At 38.7% G+C, this 22,666-nt stretch overlaps 1 protein-coding gene across 2 annotated transcripts; it reads right to left on the bottom strand.

Annotated features, from left to right (window-relative positions):
* Window positions 1-1,407: 1,407 nt before the first annotated feature.
* Window positions 1,408-22,050, bottom strand: RAD21 (RAD21 cohesin complex component). Of its 2 annotated transcripts, XM_039342214.1 has the most exons (14): window positions 21,904-22,050; window positions 17,682-17,848; window positions 15,241-15,370; window positions 14,702-14,801; window positions 14,260-14,366; window positions 11,759-11,959; window positions 10,560-10,685; window positions 9,389-9,511; window positions 7,106-7,329; window positions 6,305-6,449; window positions 5,952-6,103; window positions 4,708-4,857; window positions 3,939-4,022; window positions 3,028-3,219 (listed from the first exon to the last, which is right to left on the bottom strand). In XM_039342214.1, the coding sequence occupies exons 2-14, from the start codon at window positions 17,823-17,825 to the stop codon at window positions 3,028-3,030; spliced, it is 1,878 nt and encodes a 625-aa protein (XP_039198148.1). In that variant the 5' UTR covers window positions 17,826-17,848; window positions 21,904-22,050. The 2 variants fall into 2 exon arrangements, with proteins under 2 accessions (XP_039198153.1, XP_039198148.1); XM_039342219.1 differs by lacking the exon at window positions 21,904-22,050 and having other exon boundaries at window positions 1,408-3,219; window positions 17,682-17,825.
* Between the last annotated feature and the right edge of the window lie 616 nt (window positions 22,051-22,666).

Genomic DNA, 22,666 nt, shown 5'->3' with positions numbered 1-22,666 from the left:
AAAATTGATGGGAAAAAAACAAAACTGGTCCAAGAGGCTGCCAAGAGTCCTACAGAAACATTAAAGGAACTGCAGGAATTTCTGGCAAATACTCATGTACTGTATGTGACAAATCTTTCATATTCTTCATATGTCTGGGCTGTGGGGTAGGTAGCCAGACAAACCTTTTCTTACAAAGAACATCATGCAAAACCCTACATCAAGCCTGACAAAAGCACGTGGCAAAATATGTTAGGTCTAATGAAACCACGGTTAAATGTTTTGGCCATAATTCCAGAAAGTACGTTTGATGCAAAAACACTGCATGTTACTAAAAGTTCACCTATAGCAGTGGTTCTCAACCTGTGGGTCGGGACCCCATTTGGGGTCGAACGACCATTTCACGGGGGTCGCCAAACAAGGCTGACCGCCATTTTTTTCCCCTTTTCTTTGACCACGGCCCTGGCACCCGGTGATGTATAAGTGGTTGGGGGTCACCACAACATGGGGAACAGTATTATGGGGTCGCGGCATTAGAAAGGTTGAGAACCACTGACCTATAGTGAAACGTGGTAGCAGCGTTATCCTTTCGGGTTCCATCTTTAGCTGGAACTGGAGTTTCAGTCAAGGTAGGGGCAATTATGAACAGTTCCAAATATCAATCAATTTTGACACAAAACCTTCAGGCTTCTGCTAAAATACTGAGGAGGAATTTCAGCTTTCAACAAAACGATCAAAAGCACACCTCCAAATCAACAAGATTGGCTTCTTTTGTAGATTGAAGGTTTGGAATGAGTCTGGACCTGAATCCAATTGAAAATCTTGGGGTGACCTGAAGAGGACTGTGCACAGGGAGATGCCCTTACAATCTGACAGATTTGAGGCACTTTTGCAAGAGTGAGCAAAACTTCCCAAGGCAAAATGAGCCATGCTGATAGGCTCCTACCCCCCAAAGACTGAAATAAAGCTGCTATCCTTCTCTCTGTGTGCAAATTAACGCATTGTGCTTTTAATATACCCTCAAATTTCTGATTTCTTATGGTGGCTGTAGTTCAGTAAATCTTAAATTATAAGTTATTATCCTTGTATATTAATAGCAAATTGTTTGTTCTGTTTCCATTATAATCTGAAGTGGAGTATTTATGGACTTCCAGATTTTGGGCTACATTACACAGGATTCCCAATCAATGTGATTTTGGGAACTGTAGTTTAGGAACACCAGGAAACATGTGAGCTCCCCATTTCTGATCACTTTTGCTTGAATTTTCCATCCCCTAAGGTTCATTTGTTTGGTTAGTGTACTGTGTTGCTTCCAGCATATATGCCTTGATAACTAGCTTTTCAGAACACTTTTAATTGATTATTAGCTAATATGGAGATTACTTCTCACAATATAGTTAGACAAATACTAGAGATATTGGCACTATATAATGGCTTAACACAACTTTTATTAGAAAAGTTATACATAACAGCAACTATTTCCAAGAATATTAAGCTTGAAAAGCAACATAAATGGACTAACAATTTTTAACAAGAAACTAATGACCTTCTCTATAATCAAACATTCAAGTTATCTACAATGTCTCTTTATACAAAGGGAGAAAAACATGGTTGTACAGGCACATCATGTCAAAAATAAAGTTGCAGTAACTATTTTATACATTTTTTTCCTCAAGGGTTATTAAAACATCGCAAATTTTAAAACATTCACATAATTTTACACTTGGGCGCATACTGAATCTCAGTCCCAAACGTTAATCATTTCACAAAAGTGCCCACATTTAATTTTTTTTTTTTTACTTTTGCTAAGAAATGTTAACATCTATCCATCCACATTCACATGATTTCTGGTTTGGCCTGATTCTAGTAATAATAATAAAGTCTATTTAAAAAAAATAGTAAAAAACCAAACGGGGGGTTGTTTGAAAAGCCATTCAATGTCCATTATTGGAAAATACCCCATTACAAAAGCTGTAAAGGTAGCCAGGTCTATTAATACTTATTACACAACAAGATTACTTTTAATAAATGCAAGTTTACCTGCTTCTAAAATATACATCTGAAGCCTGCTGTCCTTTTAGGGCCAATGCTGTCCCACATAATTATTAGTCAATTTATACAAATTTATCTTGCTCCAACTATGAGACCCACCTAGTTATCAGTTTCCAAAAATCAAATTACTTATAATCTAAAGGTATGACATTTAATGTACATACAATCCCCTAAGAAAGGTAAATGCTTGAAGAGGTTTAATCTCAAATGAGGAAAAAGCTTAATCCAACAAGCCTGCTGCCCTCATAGCTATCTGATGCCAGAGGTGGATCACTCTGAAAAGGAATGTAACATATACTACCAGAAATGTTTTACACATGAAGCAAGCCCCCTTTTTAAAAAAACAAACAAAAAAAAACCACTTTTTCCTTATGGGTACGCATTTGCATTTAAGTCCTAGAGCTGCTTCAATCCTTATTCTATAGAAAACATTGGCACAGCAAGGACACCTGCCTGCTAGGCACTGACATTCACCATGGCAGCTCCAAAAAGCACCACTGGTAGGTAGGAAGATGACCAACACCAATGCAAACAGGGGGCAGGCAAGATCACTCATACAAGGAAGAAAGCTCAGAATGTTAGGTCTATTTGGCAAATCAGTCACGAAATAAAAAGTTGGCCATTATTGGGTCTTTTGGAGCTGATTAAAATAATATCCTGGTTTATTAAGATATTGAAAAAGAATCATTAGTCATAGTTAGATGCACCATTATTGCACAAATCTGCTTTGAATCGGTGTGTTTTTAAAAAATAAAAACACTCTTCATGAAGATCCTTGAGTACTGTCTCATTTCTGCAACTGGAATTCAAGTCACCCAGTACAGAAAGGTTACTAGAAATGCAAAAGTGGTAAAAGATAATAGAAACCTCTCCCTAGACACAAAAAATTGATTACTGTACATTGACAATGAAACCTAAATTTCTTCCCTTATGGGCCCCTGCACATGGGACAATGTGTGAGCAATAACAATGCTAACTATACAGTAAGCCAACCATTCAAATAATATGGAATCTGGGACCAGGAGTTGCAATGATATCACTATATGGTTCTTCTTGTGTCAACTCGATAGCTTGTTGCTTTTTCAGTACCAAAAAACTGTAGAATTTTGCTGCTGCTTGTTTGCGGTTTGTATTCCGACATAACTCAAGCAAACTGATAGATTTTGCTCCAGTCTTGGCAAGGGCTCTCTGAAAATACAAAAAAATAGTTAACCATTATAATTTCCGACTCTTATTCTAAACATCTGTTAATGTCAAGCAATCACACGAGAACTTATAAAGTGCTCATTACTGGAAGAGCTCCTGCACCCAGTTACAGCCTGAAAAGCTTACATCAGGGGTGGCAATTTTAAGACCTGTGGACTTCAACTGTCAGAATTCTCCAATCAACATAGCTGGTTGGTGAATTCTGGGAGTTGAAGGCCACGGGTCTTAAAGTTGCTAAGGTTGGACAACCCTGATCTAAACTTAAAATTGCCAAGATTGGACACCCTAGGCTTAGACCTTCAGGAGACAAAGATAATCAAACATCAATTAAAAAAAAAAGAATTGACTGATTTAAAAATGTCTAAAATCAGAGGGATTTGTGTTTCTGACTCAATTTGGAGAATACTTCTCTGTACTAAATTTCCTATAATAGTGGCTACAGGGATATACATGGAAATAAGTTTTATTTTTTATCTGATTATTGGTTTATCTATCTCAGCAGTGGCCCTTCAGGGTTTCAGACCAGTTTTTTTAAATATATCCTGAGTTTCATTTGTGCAAAACAGAGCCCCGGTAAGGGTGTGTTTGTGGGTTGTCTGAAAGCCTCTAGTTAGCCACAGAAGAAGAAAAAAGTAAGTTTGTGAGCAGACAGATGATATTAAAAAACTATCTCTCACACATCATCAAAAATGAACTAATACCTGAAGACCATGAAGCATCTGTTGTGTTCTCTTGTTCCATCGTCGTTCCTCCTGATCCTGGTCACCTCCAGTACCATCTTCCTCCTGAAACGAATTGCATTGAAGAACAGACTCAGATAATATAATTAAATTTCTGTCCTAAAAATGCTCAAGATGAAAAAACAAAACATTTCCCCCAGCAAGCTACATAAGGATACTACAAAAGTAGAAGCTTTGTAGTTCTTATGTCCACCTAATTTGCTCATTATACACAATTGGCTGGCTACTGTGGGGAGGTCAAGGTTAAAAAAACTTTCCCAAATTGAGTGAGAGCAGCAATTAATAACTGCAACTACAAGGTCTTCACATTTTCATTCAAAATTTCTGAAATTAATATAAATCAGTTTTCTCCAGCTTACATTCCATCTGGACAACTAAAAATCAATTCCCAAACAAGTGTGCCTTGATCAGATTTCTGGGTGTTGGAAATCCATATGCCCAGGCTCAGGAAAAATGATACAGGTTGTGAATACCAAATTGTTTAGAGCAAATGGAGAAACTTGTGAAATCCTGGGTACACATTAAGATTCATGTGTAGCAGATAATACACTCCTGAACTTCCTTCCTTCCTTCCATCCATCCATCCATCCATCCATCCATCCATCCATCATTGCATTCTGGACCAGCTGAAGCTTTGAGTGGCTCAAAGACAGCCTCACATAGTGTACATTGCAGTAATTGAACCATAAAGTGACTAAGAGATGATTGACTGCTGTAAATCAATACTTACCTCCTCCTCCTCTTCCTCTTCCTTTTCCTTCTCTTTTTCTTTTTCTTTTTCAGGCAAAAGCTCTAGCTCTGGAATTAGTTGACATATATTCTGAGGTTCTTCTGGAGGCAATTCCACTGGGGGCATTTCTATCTGTTGTAATGGTTGGGGCTGATGAGAGAAACATTCAAGTTTAACAATTAAAACCAGACTTGGTTTTTCAAAATCCTCACATATAACCTAATTATATAAATATCTAGATATATCCATTTATTAAAATCTGTTCAAAAATTTTGCTTGCATCCTCCCCAATGTTCAATTTCATTGGATAAGAAAATTTGGTGTTGCCAAGGATAGCATGTATAAAGACAGCACTTACTTAAAGTCAATTAAACAGAATAGATGAACTCCACTGATACACCATATTTTGTTAAAGAAAACCTTTTTGTTATTGTTTACTGTGAGCATACTGGCACACATTATATACACACACACTGAATCTGAATGTTCTGCTTGAGATACCCAGAAGCCTCCTCCCAGAAGGTAACAAGGAAAACATGTCACAAAGAGGATGTGTAGCGTCCTAGACAATCCTGTGGACCCTGCTCGAGCATCGCTTATATCCCATGTCCTGGATAGAAGAAAATGAACTACCATATTTTCCGGCGTATAAGACGACTTTCGAAAGCGTGGAAATTGGCGCCGAAGTCAGGGGTCGTCTTATACGCCGAGTCATCGTATACGCCGGAAATTATGGTAGTTTCCAGCGGATAAGATGACTTTCTAGGCATGGAAATCGGCGCCAAAGCCGGGGATCGTCTTATACGCTGGGTCACCTTATACGCCGGAAAATACGGTAACAATAATCTTTTCTGCCATCCTCACCACTCTCTGCATCGCCTTCCTGTCCAAAGCAGTGCTGCTTCTAAACCAGACAGTAATACAAATGACGGGATGCTCTCAATTGTCCCTCTACACAACCACTATAAAACCACTGAGCAAGGCACCATAAAGTTAACACACGTTTTTGTTGTTAGTTTTTTTCCGATTATAGGGGATATTAACCAAAGGAAGGATAAGCAATAACCAGTGAAATTGCTGAAAGGTCATCCACTTGTGCCAATTTACACTACTGGAAATTGGATAAATGACCCAAATGGACCTTCTTATGACATTTGGTATTGCTTCGAAGTCATTACAGAGATAAGCATTATACTTTATTGTTCAGCAATATATCTGGATTTTAAATACATTCTTTCACTCACAGGGAGCACAGGCTCTGGTTCCACTTGTACAGCCTTTCGCTTTACGCCCGTCTGAGGTGGAGGGGGTGGCATGACTGATTCATCTAAATTGGTCCTACTGCCTTCCATCATGGATTCCTGCAGGCGACTCGGCTCTTCTAAAATGGGTTCATCTATTACAAAATAACACTGATGAGTTACTATTTTTCTCAACGCTGTGAGTCCTTTCTATCTTTACAAAAGCACAAATACTTCTTTTAGCCCAGAAGGTAGCAATACATATGAAGCAAGTGCACATTTTGAACATTAAGCTGCACAGCTTTTTAAACGCATTTTACTGAACAGTCAAAAAATAAGCCATTAAAGACACAAACCAATAACATTGCGTTGCTGCTCTTCACGAGGTACTTCTGGATTCTCAAAATCTTTAAGGAACTCATCCAGATTATCAGCTTCCCCTCCTTTCCTCCTCTTTCTAAGATCTTCTGGTACAAGAGGTGTAAGACAGCGAGTAAAAAGCTTCAAATAAAAAAAAAAGTAAATTATATCTTCAATTGACAAACGCTGCTTGGTTATCTAGCTCAGGCAGTTCAACGTTAAGCTAGCATTGGACTGTTTCCATCTACATACTAAAATAGATAATGTTGGATATAGTTGCATATGCACCAACTATAAAGTTAATTACTATAAATTGATTAGAGGTGCCTCACTTTAGGGAGCTGATGGGCACTGAGGTTTGGTACAGCTTTTTATTAGCTGTGTCAGGCTTTTCAGGAAGCTCCCAATTGGCACTTAGGAGGGCATTTCAGCCTTCAACCTAGTTTGAGTATAGTTCAGTCTAATTTTATTTTATGTTTTTATTACTTTATGTATCTTTCATTTGTATCCCTTTGTTTAGAATATATTGCTTACTTCTCTCTTTCACCTAAACTGCTAAGAGTCCTTAGAGATTTCACATTCTATAAATGTGAAGGATAATGCCTCATTTGCACAAATTATTATTAGAAAATGTAACAATCAGTTTCTGGCAGCCATCCAAACCTTCTTATATTTTTGGGGGAGTTGTAGGAGTTGCACTTCTGGCATATCTTCGGTGACTAAATTGATAACGGATGGTTTAATATTATTTGCAATAACTATTCATTACAAAATTTCCAAAAATTAGTTTAGCTCACCTTCAGCAGCCTGCTATTCCAAAGAGGCTGAGCAGGAAGAGAGAAAAGTTTTTCAACACCTCCAGTCTCTTTCCACATCATTAATTTCTTAGTAGGAGGTGCCAAATCCAGTGTGGTGACAATGTCAGAATAGTCACTTAGTTGGGCTCTGATGGTCTTGCTATCCAGTTCTTTCACACTATCTACAATCAGCTTTCTCTTCCTCTTTGCTTTGGTTTCTTTAACTATTTAGGAAAGAAATGTATTAAACACTGGACATTACAACATTGTTCCTATTGATAATTAAATTATAGTATTATTTTAGTTTCTTTTACAACTATTTTACAATTTGTGTACAAAGGAACCCTTTCAAAATCTGCTTTAAAAATTTTTACATAAGAATGATTGCGTTATAATATTCAGGAAAGAATATACGCCTACAATTCTGGTCAGACTAGGTAACATGAGATATTTGTTAGAAGTTTCAGTGAGACCATTCAAAAGAGAACTACAAGTACTAAAGGCGTAGTTCTGCCAGCAGGCCTGGGGAACCCAGAGCAGGATGGAGCCCATTAAATGGCTGGTATGAATCTGTGTTGTTGCCGGGTGGTGGTGGTTATTATTTTATTATTTTTCTTATTTTCACTTCTTCTATATGGTGTTTTTATATCCGTGTAAGCCACCTTGAATTGCCATGTGTGAGTAGGTGGCAATATAAATTTTCTAAATAAATGAGAGAAGATGCTTGAAGGCTAGACACAGGGTGCAAGCATGTGCACCACGCAAACGGGGCTGCGAGCATGAGCACAAGGCTGTTAGCGACACCGGCACCAGGCTTGCAACGATGCTATCACCGGTGCAATGATCACACCGCCACCCTGCATGAGGCTTAGCCCGCAGCAATGACGACACTGGCGCAAAGATTGCACCACCATCCCACGCGAGGCTCATGCTGCAGCCCGCCTGCTCCAGCCTGCACAAGGTTATGGCATGCCGCCACCTGCATATGGCGTGCAGCTGCCCACATGCTGCTCACAGTGCTCCCACCGCCCATGCAAGGTTCGTGGCGGCAGCCCGCCTCCTGCACAACACTCGTGTCAACAGTGGCATGAAGGGGAGTGAGCACACACACGTGTGCACTGCCCAGCTACTGATGTGGCTGAGTGGCCAAGAGGCCACGGCCCGGTAGTGTGCCGCAGCCCATAGGTTGGGGACCTCTGATCTAACTGGAACAATATGGATCGGAGAGAACATAACCAAAAGTTTTTCCTATTTCACAAGCAATCATTTTATTTTAAACAATTTTCAGATACAGTTTTAAAATAGTGTTTGGTCTAGTGGTTAAGGCAGTTCATGGCCTTGGCCATGAAAGTCAGTTGGGTGGCCTTGGGCCAGTCACTCTTTCAGCCCAACTCACCTCACCAGCTTGTTGTTATGGGGGGGGGGAGGAGGAAGGTGTGTTAGATATATTCACCACCTTGAGTTATTTATACAAGTAATAAAGGTGGGGTATACACACACACACACACACACACACACACACACACAAAATAATACTAACAAAACAAGAGCTTCTTTTGACTTTAATTCCTGGTGACTTTGTGTACACATCTATATACGTTTTCTCTGAAGTAAAATGGAATGGTGTGCCATTCCTTTCTTCCAAGACATTTTGTTTAACTTCCTGGTCTAGAATGTAATGCTGTAATTTCTTGATGGTTTTCCATCCAAGTACTAGCCAGATCTGATTATGCATAACTGTCTGAAATTTGCCAATGTTGATTAGACTCTATTATTCCCAGAATTTATCAAGGGTTAGAAAAGATTTATAGATCTGCTGACAATTTATTTATGTAAGGGAGTGAACAATCAGAAAATGTATCTGGGATGAACCAAGCTGCAAATGTATGTTGCAAGTTTTATCTGATCTTATCTGGAAGATGAAAGCTGGCCAGTGTGTATGAGACAATATCCTGAAACCTTTGTCTAATACCTTCCTCATTAATTGTTATTCTGTCATCAGATAGAAGAGGCATCTGCCAGCAGGTATCATCTTTACTATTTAATTGCAATTACTAATTAATAGAAAACTTTAAGCTCTATCACTACCAAGTGATTAAATTATTTTAAATCTAAAGCAACAAGAAGCCTCTGTGCATGCACACATACCTAGTGATTTACTTTTACTTAAAACACAAAGGCTGATCTTTTATGAAAAGCCATCAGAAAAGCTTAAGATTTTCCTGTGGTTAAAAAAAAAAGGCAATAGTAGGCATATTACAGACAAAAACAATTAAAATTTACCAGTGATATCAATGGGTTCTAAAGCAAAGGCTTCTTCTTCATTTGGAACCAGTGTTGTCTGATCAGTCATGGTTGGCAAGGGTTCTACCGGATCTGCAGAGTCTGGACTTTCTGGTCCTCCCACTGTGAATTAGAGAATGAAGTAAGTTTTTGAAAGTATTTTAGAGCCACAATATGAAATACAAGTCAGAGCCATCAAAATTATCTTCCATGGGTTAGAGGCTGCCCATTTTCCCTCTCTGGGTCCTTCCTGGCTAACATTGTCCTCATTCTGTGCCAGCTGAGTATGTCATTGCCTTGCTTCAGGCAATGTTTTTTTTCCCCCTTTTGGTAAAAGTTAGTGAATACATGAATACCTAGAGTCAATTACATTTGTTTTCTCCAAAGCTCTCTATGGGCATGTTTTATCCTAACATGCTAATATGAACCATAAACTAACCAATCCAGGCGGTAAAGGATTAACTTTTCTATACAACCACACGCTGTATCCTCATTTTCTAGTTATTCCTATCTATTCTACCTTGCAATCTGGTTGACTTTTTTCTCTCTCACTCATTCATTCCATATTAGAGTTCAAATTGAATTTCTATATTTTTCTTCAAGACTTTTAAAAACGGCTCTTTTTTTAATCTATGTAAGTATTCATGATTGCTTCAAGATTTTCTTCCTTTGATTCATAATGGGCTACTGGTTCTTCCTCTACAAATATGGAAAGATTTAAATCATTAGTTAAAATGAATGAAATTTCCAACCATTTCTGATTGCTTCACAAACACGCTAACCATCTTGTTCTGATACATCGTTCATCATATTCATATGCTCTCGCAATGTGCATGGGATGGGCAATAATAGGAAGAAATGTAATTTGGGCTAGGAGGGTGACCAAGAAAAGGTGAGCAACTGGCAAACACCATTTTCCATTGATGAAACATTGGTCATGAAAATCAGTTGGGACGAGAGAAAAAGAGGGAAGTTGATCCCTGCCTAGACAAGTACCAACTTTTAATCTGTCAGCCTTATGTCTTGCCCATAGATAGTCCTTTAGCAATTACTGCCGCAATATTAATGATGTAGAAAATATACATCTGTCAAGTATGCCATTCCATCCATGAAATGCTATCAGTTACAGAGCATTTTCAAAAAAACAAAATACAACTGTTTAAATATTCACTTGAGGCATTATCATCATCATCCATATCATCATGGGGAGGTTGCTCCGGCATCATTACTCCCACTTCTGAAAGCGCAGGTGGGTCATCAAATATTCCTTCTTCAGTGTTGCTGAGAAGTTTGTCAACTGAAATAACAAATCAAGCAGTTGTTAGAAGCATAAATCTTACATGTGTGTTAAATTTAAATTTACCGACAAACAATTAAAGGGAGACTAGTATAGCTATTTGGGGCTACATTGGGTCTGAAAGGCAAAAGCAGAATGCTCCATCCCATATTTGGGGTAGACCAGGTTGCCCTGATAGAGCGGTCTCACCGGAAAACACATAAATCTTATATCACAATGTAAGACTACATGGCATTAAAAGACAGAACTTTTTCAACAGAGTATCTATAACTATGAAGTTCTTAGTGTTCACTAAGCTTATCTGTAGACAGTACATTATGCAGCTAGGTAACATTAGGGCAAAATGAGCGTGGAGTTTGCCACCTGTTTATACATAATAGCTTGTTTTACCAGTTTTGATGGCAGTGTGGGTTCTTCCTTGATGGTTCTATTTGGAAAAGGGTCTATTTGTTTGCGTAGCTTAAGCAAAAATATTTTCATACATATTTATTGCAGAATAATGAATACGTATCAAAGAGCATAGGTGATTTTTTGTTTTACAATGAAAGATAAACATTTACACATATAAATAGCAATAGACAGGTGTTAGTATGCGTTCTGTTATGAGAAATTAATATTGAAAGAAGTTTAAATGGCTGTAAAAGAGCATGTCCCTGCCTATCTTATATGAAAACCAGGGAAGGTCGGGGAAACATAAAAATAAGGGGACAATCCTTCTCCTTACATAGTTCTCACTTATTAATGAGAATTGGGACTGTGAACTCCATTGCTAAAGTGACTCTGTCATAAAGTATAATGTCTTGTGATATGACAACTTATGACTGCAGTTTCAACAGTCCCACTTGTCATAGTTGCCTTTATGGTTATAGATGTAAAAATCTATCTATGTTGTCCCATGAGGAAAAAAAAATCTTACATCTTCAGTTAGAACTCTTTTACTACACTCACACGACCCTTATTCTACAGGTAGTCGATGACTAACGTCGACCTACACCTGTTTGTTTAACAATGGTTCAAATTAACTGTGACCTTAGAAGTGGTGCTTTATGGCAAGATACAAATTGATAACATACCCAGGATTCCACCATCATTTCCCTCTCCAAAATCATCCTTGTACTGGTCTTCATATTCCAAGTGATTAGATTTCTCATTAAGATGACTGGTGCTCTGCTCTGGCTCCAGCAGAAGGTTTGAAGTACTAGAGCTTACCAGCATGTCATCTGGAAAAGCACTACCTTCTCTCATCATTTCACGATCATCCATGCCAAAGTCTCCTTTAAAATTAAGGGGAAAAAAGAGACAGGTATTTTCAATTACCTGTCCTACATTATTCTAAATTACAACACTAAGTTGCTCTAATTTTTAGTTAGTACACAGAATATTTTTTTATGAACTGCAACATTCAACACGTAAGATATTATCTTCTTCAGTTTATTTTGTTATTACTCATGTTTCATATATATTCTTTGTTCCAGTTGTTTCACTAATGTAGTAGTCTTATAAAATTATTTTCCCAAGATTAATAAATTATTCATATTCTTTGACCCTGCATTTTTTCTCCAACCTGTGCATCTCAGAACCACTGGTATTGCCATTAGAATACCGTATATGCCAGCGTATTAGGCGACCCGGCGTATAAGACGACCCCCGTCTTTATAGCCGGGCCGCATTCCTAGAACGTCGTCTTATACGCCAGAAACTACCAGTATTTCTGGCGTATAAGACGACTCGGCGTATAAGACGACCCCCGTCTTTGGCGCCGATTTCAGCGCTCGCAGAAGTCGTCTTATACGCCGGCATTTACGGTATATATATGCATATTTGGAAGATGTGCAACTTTTTGTTTACATAAAAAGATTGCAACACTGTGAATTTATCACTTTAGATTCTGATTCAACCTTATTGCAGAGGTTCTACAGTAGGCTCATTGACCATTAACTCCTTAAAATAGATGTAGAATAATGAAAATTATCCATGCTTGGTGAGGCAGTATATGAATTGTTTTAAAACCAAGAGATGGATCGCTGAACACACTAACAAGACCCCCCTGGCCACTGCTTTTTATTATTCTATGTTCTTGCTTTGGGAAATTTTAGACTAAAAATGGAGAATGAATGCTTTAAATATGTTACTTTCATACAATTACATTGACTGTAAGAGATACAAATATTACTTGTGAATAGAAAAACTGATCAAATGAATACTGTATGTAGTTTTAGCTGGAATAAACACTTAAACCTTAATGTAATAGATCCCCATGTTAGCAGATTTCAAATCTGATGGGAGTAAAAAAAATTGGGCATTCCCCAGCATGTGAAATGGTCTCTATCTGTTTGTCTATCATAAAGTTTGCAAGGCAATTTTATCTTTATGACAAATATGAAGTTTAATATTATTTACATAATATATAAATATACAAATCCCAACATTTGTATTGATTTGCACATTTGCATAACAACACCATTACACAAATGAAGTATATTGATGCTAATAGCATGTTTTGCCTCATATCCATAATGATGTCATTACTCAAAGGTCATAAATTGTTGTAATGTCATTTTTTTGTATTAAATGGACATTCAGGAATAACCAATGCCTCTTCTCAGAAATAGGCCATTAAATGAACATTCACTGTGAAGTTTAATTGTTCAAGATCCTCAGCACTTTGTAAGCATTCCCCAAATCAAGGAGGAAAAAAGCTATGCTTATTTATGATTATTAAAATATCAATGTATTATGTTTATTTATAATGTAAGGTAGTCCTTACATTACGAACATAATGGAGGCTGTTCATTAAGCTTTTACAACTTTTCTGCGTAGATTGTAAAGCAACCACTGCCGTCATTAAGCAAACCCATGGTTTACTATAGGCCAGTTTTGCAGAAAGCTAGAAGTAAATATGATCACGCAAAGTGGGATGCTGCAAATAGCCATAAATGGGGCCCAGTTGCCAAGCACCTGAAGTATGGTTATGTGACCATGCAAACCCCATCATTGGAACTTTAAATTCAGGTTGTACATACCTCTCAGGTAAGTCTGTGTAACTTTGACCGATTGCTAAACGACTGGTCATAAGTCAAGGACTACTTACTTATACATTATAATATCTATATCAGTGATGGAAAACCTTTTAGAGACCAAGTGCCCAACCCACAATCCAAAACCCACTTATTTATTGCAAAGTGCCAGGGCCACATGAGCATTGTGGTTCCCTCAGGGAGGGTGGGATGTGTGGCCCACTGGGTGGGCGTGGCCAGAATGGTTACAGCAGACTGGGTGGGTATGGCCAGGTGGGCATGGCCACCTCGATGCTCTAACACCTCTACTCAAGCTTGCTAGCCGGCTATTTTGCCTGCTTTGTGCTGAGCAAAGCTGCTGCTCCGGGCAGCGGTGGCAGCCTAATGCTGCCTAATGCAAGCTGCTAGTGGCGATGGTGCGTGTGCCCACAGAGAGGGCTCTGAGTGCCGCCTCTGGCACGCGTGCCATAGGTTCGTCACCACTGATCTATATCAACTGATTTTATGAAAATACAAGAAACTAAGCATAAATCCTATTTAAAACATGCATGCTTTACCAAAGTCATTTTCCTGAAGTATGCTGATGTTTCCAACTTCTTCTCGCATTGTAATTTCTTCCACTCTGCTTTGGTTCAAGCTGAATTGTTGAGCCACATCAATATCACTTTCAAAAGACATAAAGATTTTTAATTAGAAATCATTCCAGAAGACAATCGTATATTAATCTTCAGTTAAATAAAGTCATTTTAGTAAATTAATGGAAAAAAACAATGCGGCTTAATATTTTAAAATCCACACAGATTACAAAACTCAAAATATTATTTATCCTACAGGTGTAGTGTTACAGCATATCTTTCAAAAAGTAGAAACAACTTTTTTTCTAACCAGTAGAATGGAAATTCTTTCACTGTTTGTTTTCTGCTCCAATACAGCAATAAGGACATGGGTAATCTACAAATATCTCAATAATTATCTTAGAATAAGAAAATAAGTGCTTACTCTAAATCTGGCAATGGTTGATCGAAATCATGAAATTCTTCAGGCAAAGTGATTGCATTGTAAGCAGCTTCTCTATTTTCCTCAGGCAAATCAACCACACCTTAAAAAAAAAACATCATAGGTTCTTAATGTGACTTTTTTAAAGAAAATATCTTGGCACTCTTGCTGATCATATTAACTGCAGCATACATTTTCACAGACAATAAACTATTCAATAAAGTAGAATAGGATTCAGTCATTACACTGAACTTGGTGATAAAACTGATTTTAAAGATTACAAATGGAACACCCTGACTTTACATGACAATATCAAACTGGATTCAAAAAAACCACATAAGCACAACTATTCCAAAATAATTGTCAAGGCCCAGTTAGGTCCAATCATATTACAAAAGTCATTAAGAATTTACTAAATAATCTAGGGGGGAATCACATGGTACATATTCTATTATATTTAAAAGATTGTACTCTAAAGTAAACAAAATTATACCATTCATGAACTAGTAACAGTTGTATAAAAACAAATATGCATCAAATACCTGGACGGAAAGCCATCTTAATCTTAATGAATGCCTCATTACAATCTGCAAGGAGGTATTTAGCTTTCCTGTGATAGATTCTAACAACTCCCAATAAAAGGTGTCCTGAAGTTCGAAGAGCCATCTTCACCTGAAAAATTATTTATAGTTAATCGTAACTAAGGAACAAATAGGAAGGCAATTCCTTAAACCCTCATATCCTACTTTTATTATGTACATCTTCCTTCCCCTGTCCTTACCACTTTCTACAGAGGGACAATCGAGAGCATCCTGTCATGTGGCATTATTGTCTGCTTCAGACAAGAAAGCAGTGCAGAGAATGGTGAGTGGAGAGTGGGGAGGATGGCAGAAAAGATTATTGGCAGTTCCCTCCCTTCCATCCAGGACATAGCATATAAGTGATGCTTGAGCAGGGTCTGCAAGATTGTCTGAGACACTGCACATCCTCTTCATGACCTATTTTCCTTGTTACCTTCTGGGAAGAGGCTTTGTGGTATCTGAAGCAGAACCTCCAGATTCAGTCAGTTTTCTTCCATACAGTTTTAATCTTGTGCTCTAAAGCGTCCTCTTTCCATTATGTAACCAAGATGGACACTAATTAATATTTATATGTTATTTATAAGCAGGGGTCTTCAAACTTGGCCCTTTTATGACTTGTGGACTTCAACTCCCAGAATTCTTCAGCAAGCGTGCCTGGCTGAGGAATTCTGGGAGTTCAAGTCCATAAGTCATAAAAAGACCAAGTTTGAAGACCCGTTTATAAGTAAGGGTATAGGTTTATACATATGTTGTATACAGCATGTTTAAATGTGTTATGTATTTGTACACTTTGAGAGCAACTAAAATTCATTTTTAATGTGTGCCAATGTGCCCACAGTAAAAATGACAATAAAGGTTATCTATCTATTTAAGTCTCAAATTAATATGTGTAATTTCTTTTATTGCCATTCAGTTTATCAAATAAGGAGCACTTTGCAATGTCAAATATATTGTACTATCAAAACTATGAAATGACTTAAAACTTAACTGATTTATGGTCATTTTAATTGTTATCTTCATTGTCTATTAATATTATTTTATCTTTCTTTTTCATTCACAATATAAGGAAGCCAATATAGTTAATATTCCTACCTATTCTGCCCACAACACACCTGTGAGAGACAGTGACTGGCCCACAATCACCCAGCCGGCTTTCATGTCCAAGGGACACCCAAAACTGTCCCTTGGTTGCTATGTCAGCACCTTAATCACTATGCCAAACCGCCTTCTACACATAAATTTATTTAAACTATTTAAAGAGCTGCCCATCTCATAACTTGACTCTGGGCAGCATACAGATTAAAACCACCATGGCAGTATATACCGCAGGATGATGTAAGTCTGGTTAAAACAATAATCCCCACATTATTAGCAGAGCTCAATTAACCTTCTGGCCTAAATGTCTGGCGAAAGAGTCAGGTTTTCAGAACCTTTCAAAACACTAACAGAGATCCACAAAAATGGCATTGTTTGATAGAAAGACCCAAAGCACACCCTTCCTGATAGAGCAGAGATATAAAATGTTATTGAGAAGATAGTTGGTTTACTGCTCTGAAGGAATGTGGAAGTGGACCTCTTTCAGTAAAGATTCAAGCCTGGCCATATAGCACAGAGACTGCATTGACCATGTTGTTGGTGATCTTTGGCAAGCATTTTTTATATAATAATTATGCAAATTTATTGGCTGTTTCAGGAACTTTTAACCCATGGAAATAAATGAGTACTGGTGATATACTTCACAGAAAAATAAAGTTAAACAAAACTGCATCAAAGAAAAAGTTAAGAAACTTTTGTGGGGGGGGGAGAATGGATGGTCTCTTTTTCTTGCTGATTATTAATTTTAGCCCAGTCTAAAAATATAAGCTTTATATATTCAGCCCAATCCTTTATTGAAAACTTTAGAAAATAATGAGAAGACTTATAATAACTGCTATTAAAGAAAGTCAGTTTCTACTATTCTAGATCATGCTTTATTTAGTGCAAATTGTTAACACCATGTGTGATACAATATGGAGCTGTATTCTCAGAATTCTAAATATAAAACAAACTTTTTTTTAAACAGTGATAAAAATTAAAAGAGAACCAAGTCCCAGTGTGTCTTGCTTTAAGTATGTTTGTTAAATTCTGCGTGGGAGGACATACAACAATGAACCATGGTAACTAAATGGTACTCATTTAGCTGCAATGTAATTTCTCAATGCAGGAAGGAGATAAACAGGAATAAGCTCTCTCATTCATATCTTAGCCCAAACACTCAGATATATCCATCTGTTGACAATTCCAAACTAAACTCTGGACTTATATATTGATAATACTAACAAAATAACTCAGTAATACATTTGGATGAACATATGCTTTTATACCAATTTCCTATATACCACAAAATATAATCATAAAAATACCTTAGGGGAGATGATGCTCTCTACGCTACTTTCCAAATTGCATTCAAACACATGGGCTTTGGTTAGCTTTTTGTCCCAATGGGCCGCCAGCCATATTTTAGCTAGCGGCCCTCTTTTGCTCAGGACAAAGTGAGCATAAAACATTGTGCCAACGCTCTATGCAGAACCTGCAAAAAAAAAGGTACATTAAATATAATGGCAGAGGCATACAGTAATTTCAGCAAAATATTTCATACATAATATAGGTATTAAATGCATGCTCAGGTTTGGGTTATGGCCACTCACTCACAAGCCTGGCAAACAGCCATACTCAAATCATTTTCAAGTGAACACTGAGGCACAAACTGTTCTTTAGAACACATAGAAACCCAGTGAATCTAAAATAACAGCAAACCTTTTGCTCTTTCTCTTCCATTCACACACACACATATACTCATTGACACTTAGTCATATCCTTCTCAACTAGGCTGTCAGCCACATGGCCAGAGGGATAGAAGCCACCAAATCTGGATACAAAAATAACTCAAAGGCTTCATGACCCCTTTATCCCCCAAAGTCCTTAGAATATATTAAGAGAACTACTCTGATCATACAAAGGGAATCACTAAAAATAATGTCCACTTTTGTGCCCACTCCATATGAACATACTAATGTGGACACTTTTGGAAGACATTCTATTTTACACTTAGAAACAGGTCCAACTCATAAGCAGAACAGCAGCTTCATTAAACACAAGTTGAAGTATCCAAGTGGCTTCAATGTCAGATATATTTACTATCCATTATGATTGTCCAGTTGATAGATAACAAGAGTACGACTATCATCAGTGTGCCCCTTCCTATGAATGTTTTCCACCTGCTCTTTTGTTCTTTGTGAAAGAGCACAATCCTATTGAGAAACAAGATTGGTTATGTTTGTCAAAGAACAGCCACTTCACCTTGCTTCTATGCTTGTTTCTCCCCACCTATCCTCTAATAATCTTTAAACACCATAGTAGAATGTCCACATCTCCTAACTGAATCTGAGTTTATAGCTTTGTCCTATCATCTTCTCACTCATCTTCTGCCAGCATTGCTATAGCCATCTCTTCATCTGCTTCATCTATCAGACCTTTTCAATATACCAAGAACCCCTTGGGATTGGAAGCAATCCTATCTGTTATACTTGTTCCTCTATATTACAAAGGTTGACTAGGTATCTGATGAAATTGTCCTCCAAATCTCTGAGAAACTGACCGAGCATCAGAGGATCCATCAGTTACAGTGAGGGGAAAAAGTATTTGGCTCCTGCTGATTTTGTACATTTGTCCACTGACAAAGAAATGGTCAGTCTATAATTTTAATTGTAGGTTTATTTTAACAGTGAGAGATAGAATAACAACAAAAAAATCCAGAAAGTTATAAATTGATTTGCATTTTAATGAGTGAAATAAATATTTGATACCCTATCAATCAGTAAGATTTCTGGGTCTTAGGTGTCTTTTATATAGGTAACTGGAGTTTCAATGATCATGAGAATGGTGAGGAATCAGCCCAGAACTACATGGGAGGATCTTGTAACAAAGATCTCAAGGCAGCTGAGACCCTAGTCACCAAGAAAACAATTGGTAACACACTATGCCGTGAAGGACTGTAATCTTGCAGCACCCGCAAGATTCCCCCTGCTCAAGTAAGCACATGTACAGGCCCGTCTGAAGTTTGCCAATGAACATCTGAATGATTCAGAGGAGAACTGGATGAAAGTGTTGTGGTCAGATGAGACCAAAATCGAGCTCTTTGGCATCAACTCAACTTGCTATGTCTGGAGGAGAATTGCTGCCTGTGACCCCAAGAACACCAACCTCACTATCAACCATGGAGATGGAAACATTATGCTTTGGGGCTGTTTTTCTGCTAAGGGGACAGGAGAACTTCACCGCATCAAAAGGACGATGGACGGGCCATGTACCATCAAATCTTGGGTGACAACCTTCTTCCCTCAACCAGGGCATTGAAAATGGGTTGTGGATGAGTATTCCAGAATGACAATGACCAAAAACACACAGGCAAGGCAACAAAGGAGTGTTTCAAGAAGCACATTAAGGTCCTGGATGATCTAGCCTGTCTCCGGACCTTAATCCCATAGAAAATCTGTGGAAGGAGCTGAAGGTTCGAACTACAAAACGTCAGCCTTCAAACCTTAATGACCTGGAGAGGATCTGCAAAGAGGATTGGGACAAAATCCCTCCTGAGATGTGTGCAAACCTGATGGCCAGCTACAAGAAATGTCTGACCTCTGTGATTGCCAATAATGGGGTTTGCCACCAATACTAAATCATGTTTTGCGAAGGGATCACACACTTATTTCATTCATTAAAATGCAAATCAATTTATAACTTTTTTGAAATGAGTTTTTCTGGATTTTTTTGGGTGGTGATTCTGTCTCTTACCATAAAAATAAACCTACCATTAAAATTATAATCTGATAATTTTTTTGTCAGTGGACAAACGTACAAAATCAGCAGGGGATCAAATACTTTTTTCCCCTCATTGTAATTGGTGCATTTTCCCTGGGAAGATTGTTGGCACAGATCAATTTCATACTCACAAGGAAGATTAAAACGTCCCTGACAAACCAATTCTCTCTCACCTGCTTCAAGGCAAAAACCAGATCTAAAATGTACTTCCAGCATATGTCCCACCCTGTGTTAGGGTTACATAGTTCATTCATTTCACATCATTGCACTTTCTACTTTGCTACACCTCTCCAGAAATTCTCCCTCGCCCATTATGGCTTCCAAGACATGAAACTCTGGCAGACAATCTCTTTCCTGCCACTTCCGTTCAACTTCACAGTATATTTCTTACCAAATATGAGACTGAAATGGAACCACGTTGCCACTCAGTTTGGACCTTCAGTGAGGCACTGATTCCATTCATCCAACATGGCCAATGCAACAACCACTCTCTCCCCATTCCCTCTTTAGTATTATAGTGAATACACCACCAAATTGTTTTAGAATTACTTTCCTCTTTGACCTTAGTCAATTATTTTTTTTAATCCCACTTTCTTCCTCATCAATCTTCCATAGACATCACCTTCTCACTGGATTCTGTGTATTCTATCTTGTTCATACAATATAATATTAACAAATCAAAACAGTATTAACTATTTGATACTGGATTAACATTTATTATGATAATTTATTATGATAATCCTCAATGCAAATCCAGCACCTTAATCAATGTATCATATTGACTCATTAAATGTCTCTTAATGATTTGGGGGATGGGGAAAATCATCCTATTCTCTATACTAAAGCATGCATTTTTATTTGGCAATGGCAAGGGGGCTTTCTAGGGCCATACTGTCTTGTTGAATGCCTTCTCCACTGCAGCCGTTCGTACCTTTTATACTTCCTCAGCCATTAACTCCCTGTAAAACGTGTTCTTTACCAGTCTATTTATACTACTTTTATTCCTAATGTCTACAAAATCACGGAGCGATTTTGCTCAACTTTTCCAAATGCAACGTGACATAAGATACCAACTTTACACGACTCCGCTACACCCTGAAGCTTTCTGACAGTCTCTCACTACACCAATCAAATCCTTAAGAAACTAGGCTTCAAGGCTCAGTTTTCTAGGCTACTAAAAGCCAGGCCCGAATATTTCAATTTCCCAAGCAACAGCCAAAACCAAAATCTAATCAAAGGAGTCTTAGCTCTCCCCTTTAATGCTCTCTATACTCGTCAAAGCCGGAGTCAATCTTTTTACAAAGGGAAGAAAGTCTCGTACTGAAACACGGGAAAATAACCCAACACCAGACAGGCCAATTTCGTCTTGCAACCTAACACACAACCCCAGAGCTTTTCCGCAGGATCCCGAGGTGATTCACATGGAAATAAGGTTCATTCTGGCTTCCTTTTGAGGAAGAGTTAAAGCGAGGGATAGAGCAGTCCTTCTCAACCACCGCTTAATTTCGAAAACGGCAACGATCAGGCGAGGTCCCGCAACCGAGAGGCTTAAAAACCATCGAAGGGCAAGGAAAAGCCCAGTCCTGAAGCCGGGGACCTGCCTCCCAGCTTCGGTCAAAAGCCGTTAATGAGTCGTTTCTCCCTCCGCCTTTCGCAGTGAGCCGGAGCCCAGAGGGGGACAGTTAGACCCAGGTCAAGGCCTAGTCTTGCTCCGGCTGCTACAGCAGCCGCACCTGCTCTCTCTTCCCTCCTCCTTCCAGCTCTCACCTCTAGTCCTGCGTAGCTGCCTGAGGAACTGGGCTCCAACCGTCGTGCAGAACCGCCTAGGCCGCTACCGCCACCCGCGGATTCCCCCACCCCCCCCGCCTGGGCCACTCAAACAAACAAGATGGCGGCCGCTCCTCTTCCTGCCGCCCAAACCAGCCGTTCAAAATTCGGCAGGATGTTTACCATTTAAAAAAAAGGAAGCGGGGGGGGCGATGGGCCGCAGTGCGCCTGCGCCAACGTTCGGGCGTGCACGTTCTCTTGCTCCAAGGTGGGCGGGGAGGAAACTACGCACAGGGCGAACGCGGCACGCACCAGTCGCAGAATTGACTCTAACCAATGGGAAGGAGGAGGGGATGCTTTCGGCAGGGATTGGCTGAGGATGGAGCAAAGGCCATCACTCATGGGAGGGGCTATCACAGGGGTAGGCAACCTCGGCTCTTTTATGACCATGGACTTCAACTCCCAGAATTCCTGGCTATCATAAACCGGCACGGGAGCGGGAGAGAGTATAGCTTTTGGGTCCTGCGATGTTTCTGCTTGCTTGGGGGAGGGGGGGGGGCAGGAGGAATTCGTGGATCCTATATTTGCAAATATAGGATATTTTTTGGCTGCTACTTTATTCAATATTCCCTGGAAACAAGAAAAATAGCACGGATTTTGCATTAGAAAAATAGTTTGCGTTAAACAAAAATTTATTTACGGGTTATGCAGGTTTAGAGGCTAACAAAGCAACCCAGCCAATAAGTGCGATAAATTGAATGAA

The sequence above is a fragment of the Crotalus tigris genome, unplaced genomic scaffold (assembly GCF_016545835.1).
Source record: "Crotalus tigris isolate CLP2741 ecotype Arizona unplaced genomic scaffold, ASM1654583v1 scf7180000017550.10884619, whole genome shotgun sequence".
NCBI classification, from domain to species: domain Eukaryota; kingdom Metazoa; phylum Chordata; class Lepidosauria; order Squamata; family Viperidae; genus Crotalus; species Crotalus tigris.
The sequence above is the reverse complement of the archived record's forward strand: the minus strand, read 5'-3'. Positions and strand labels throughout refer to the sequence as shown.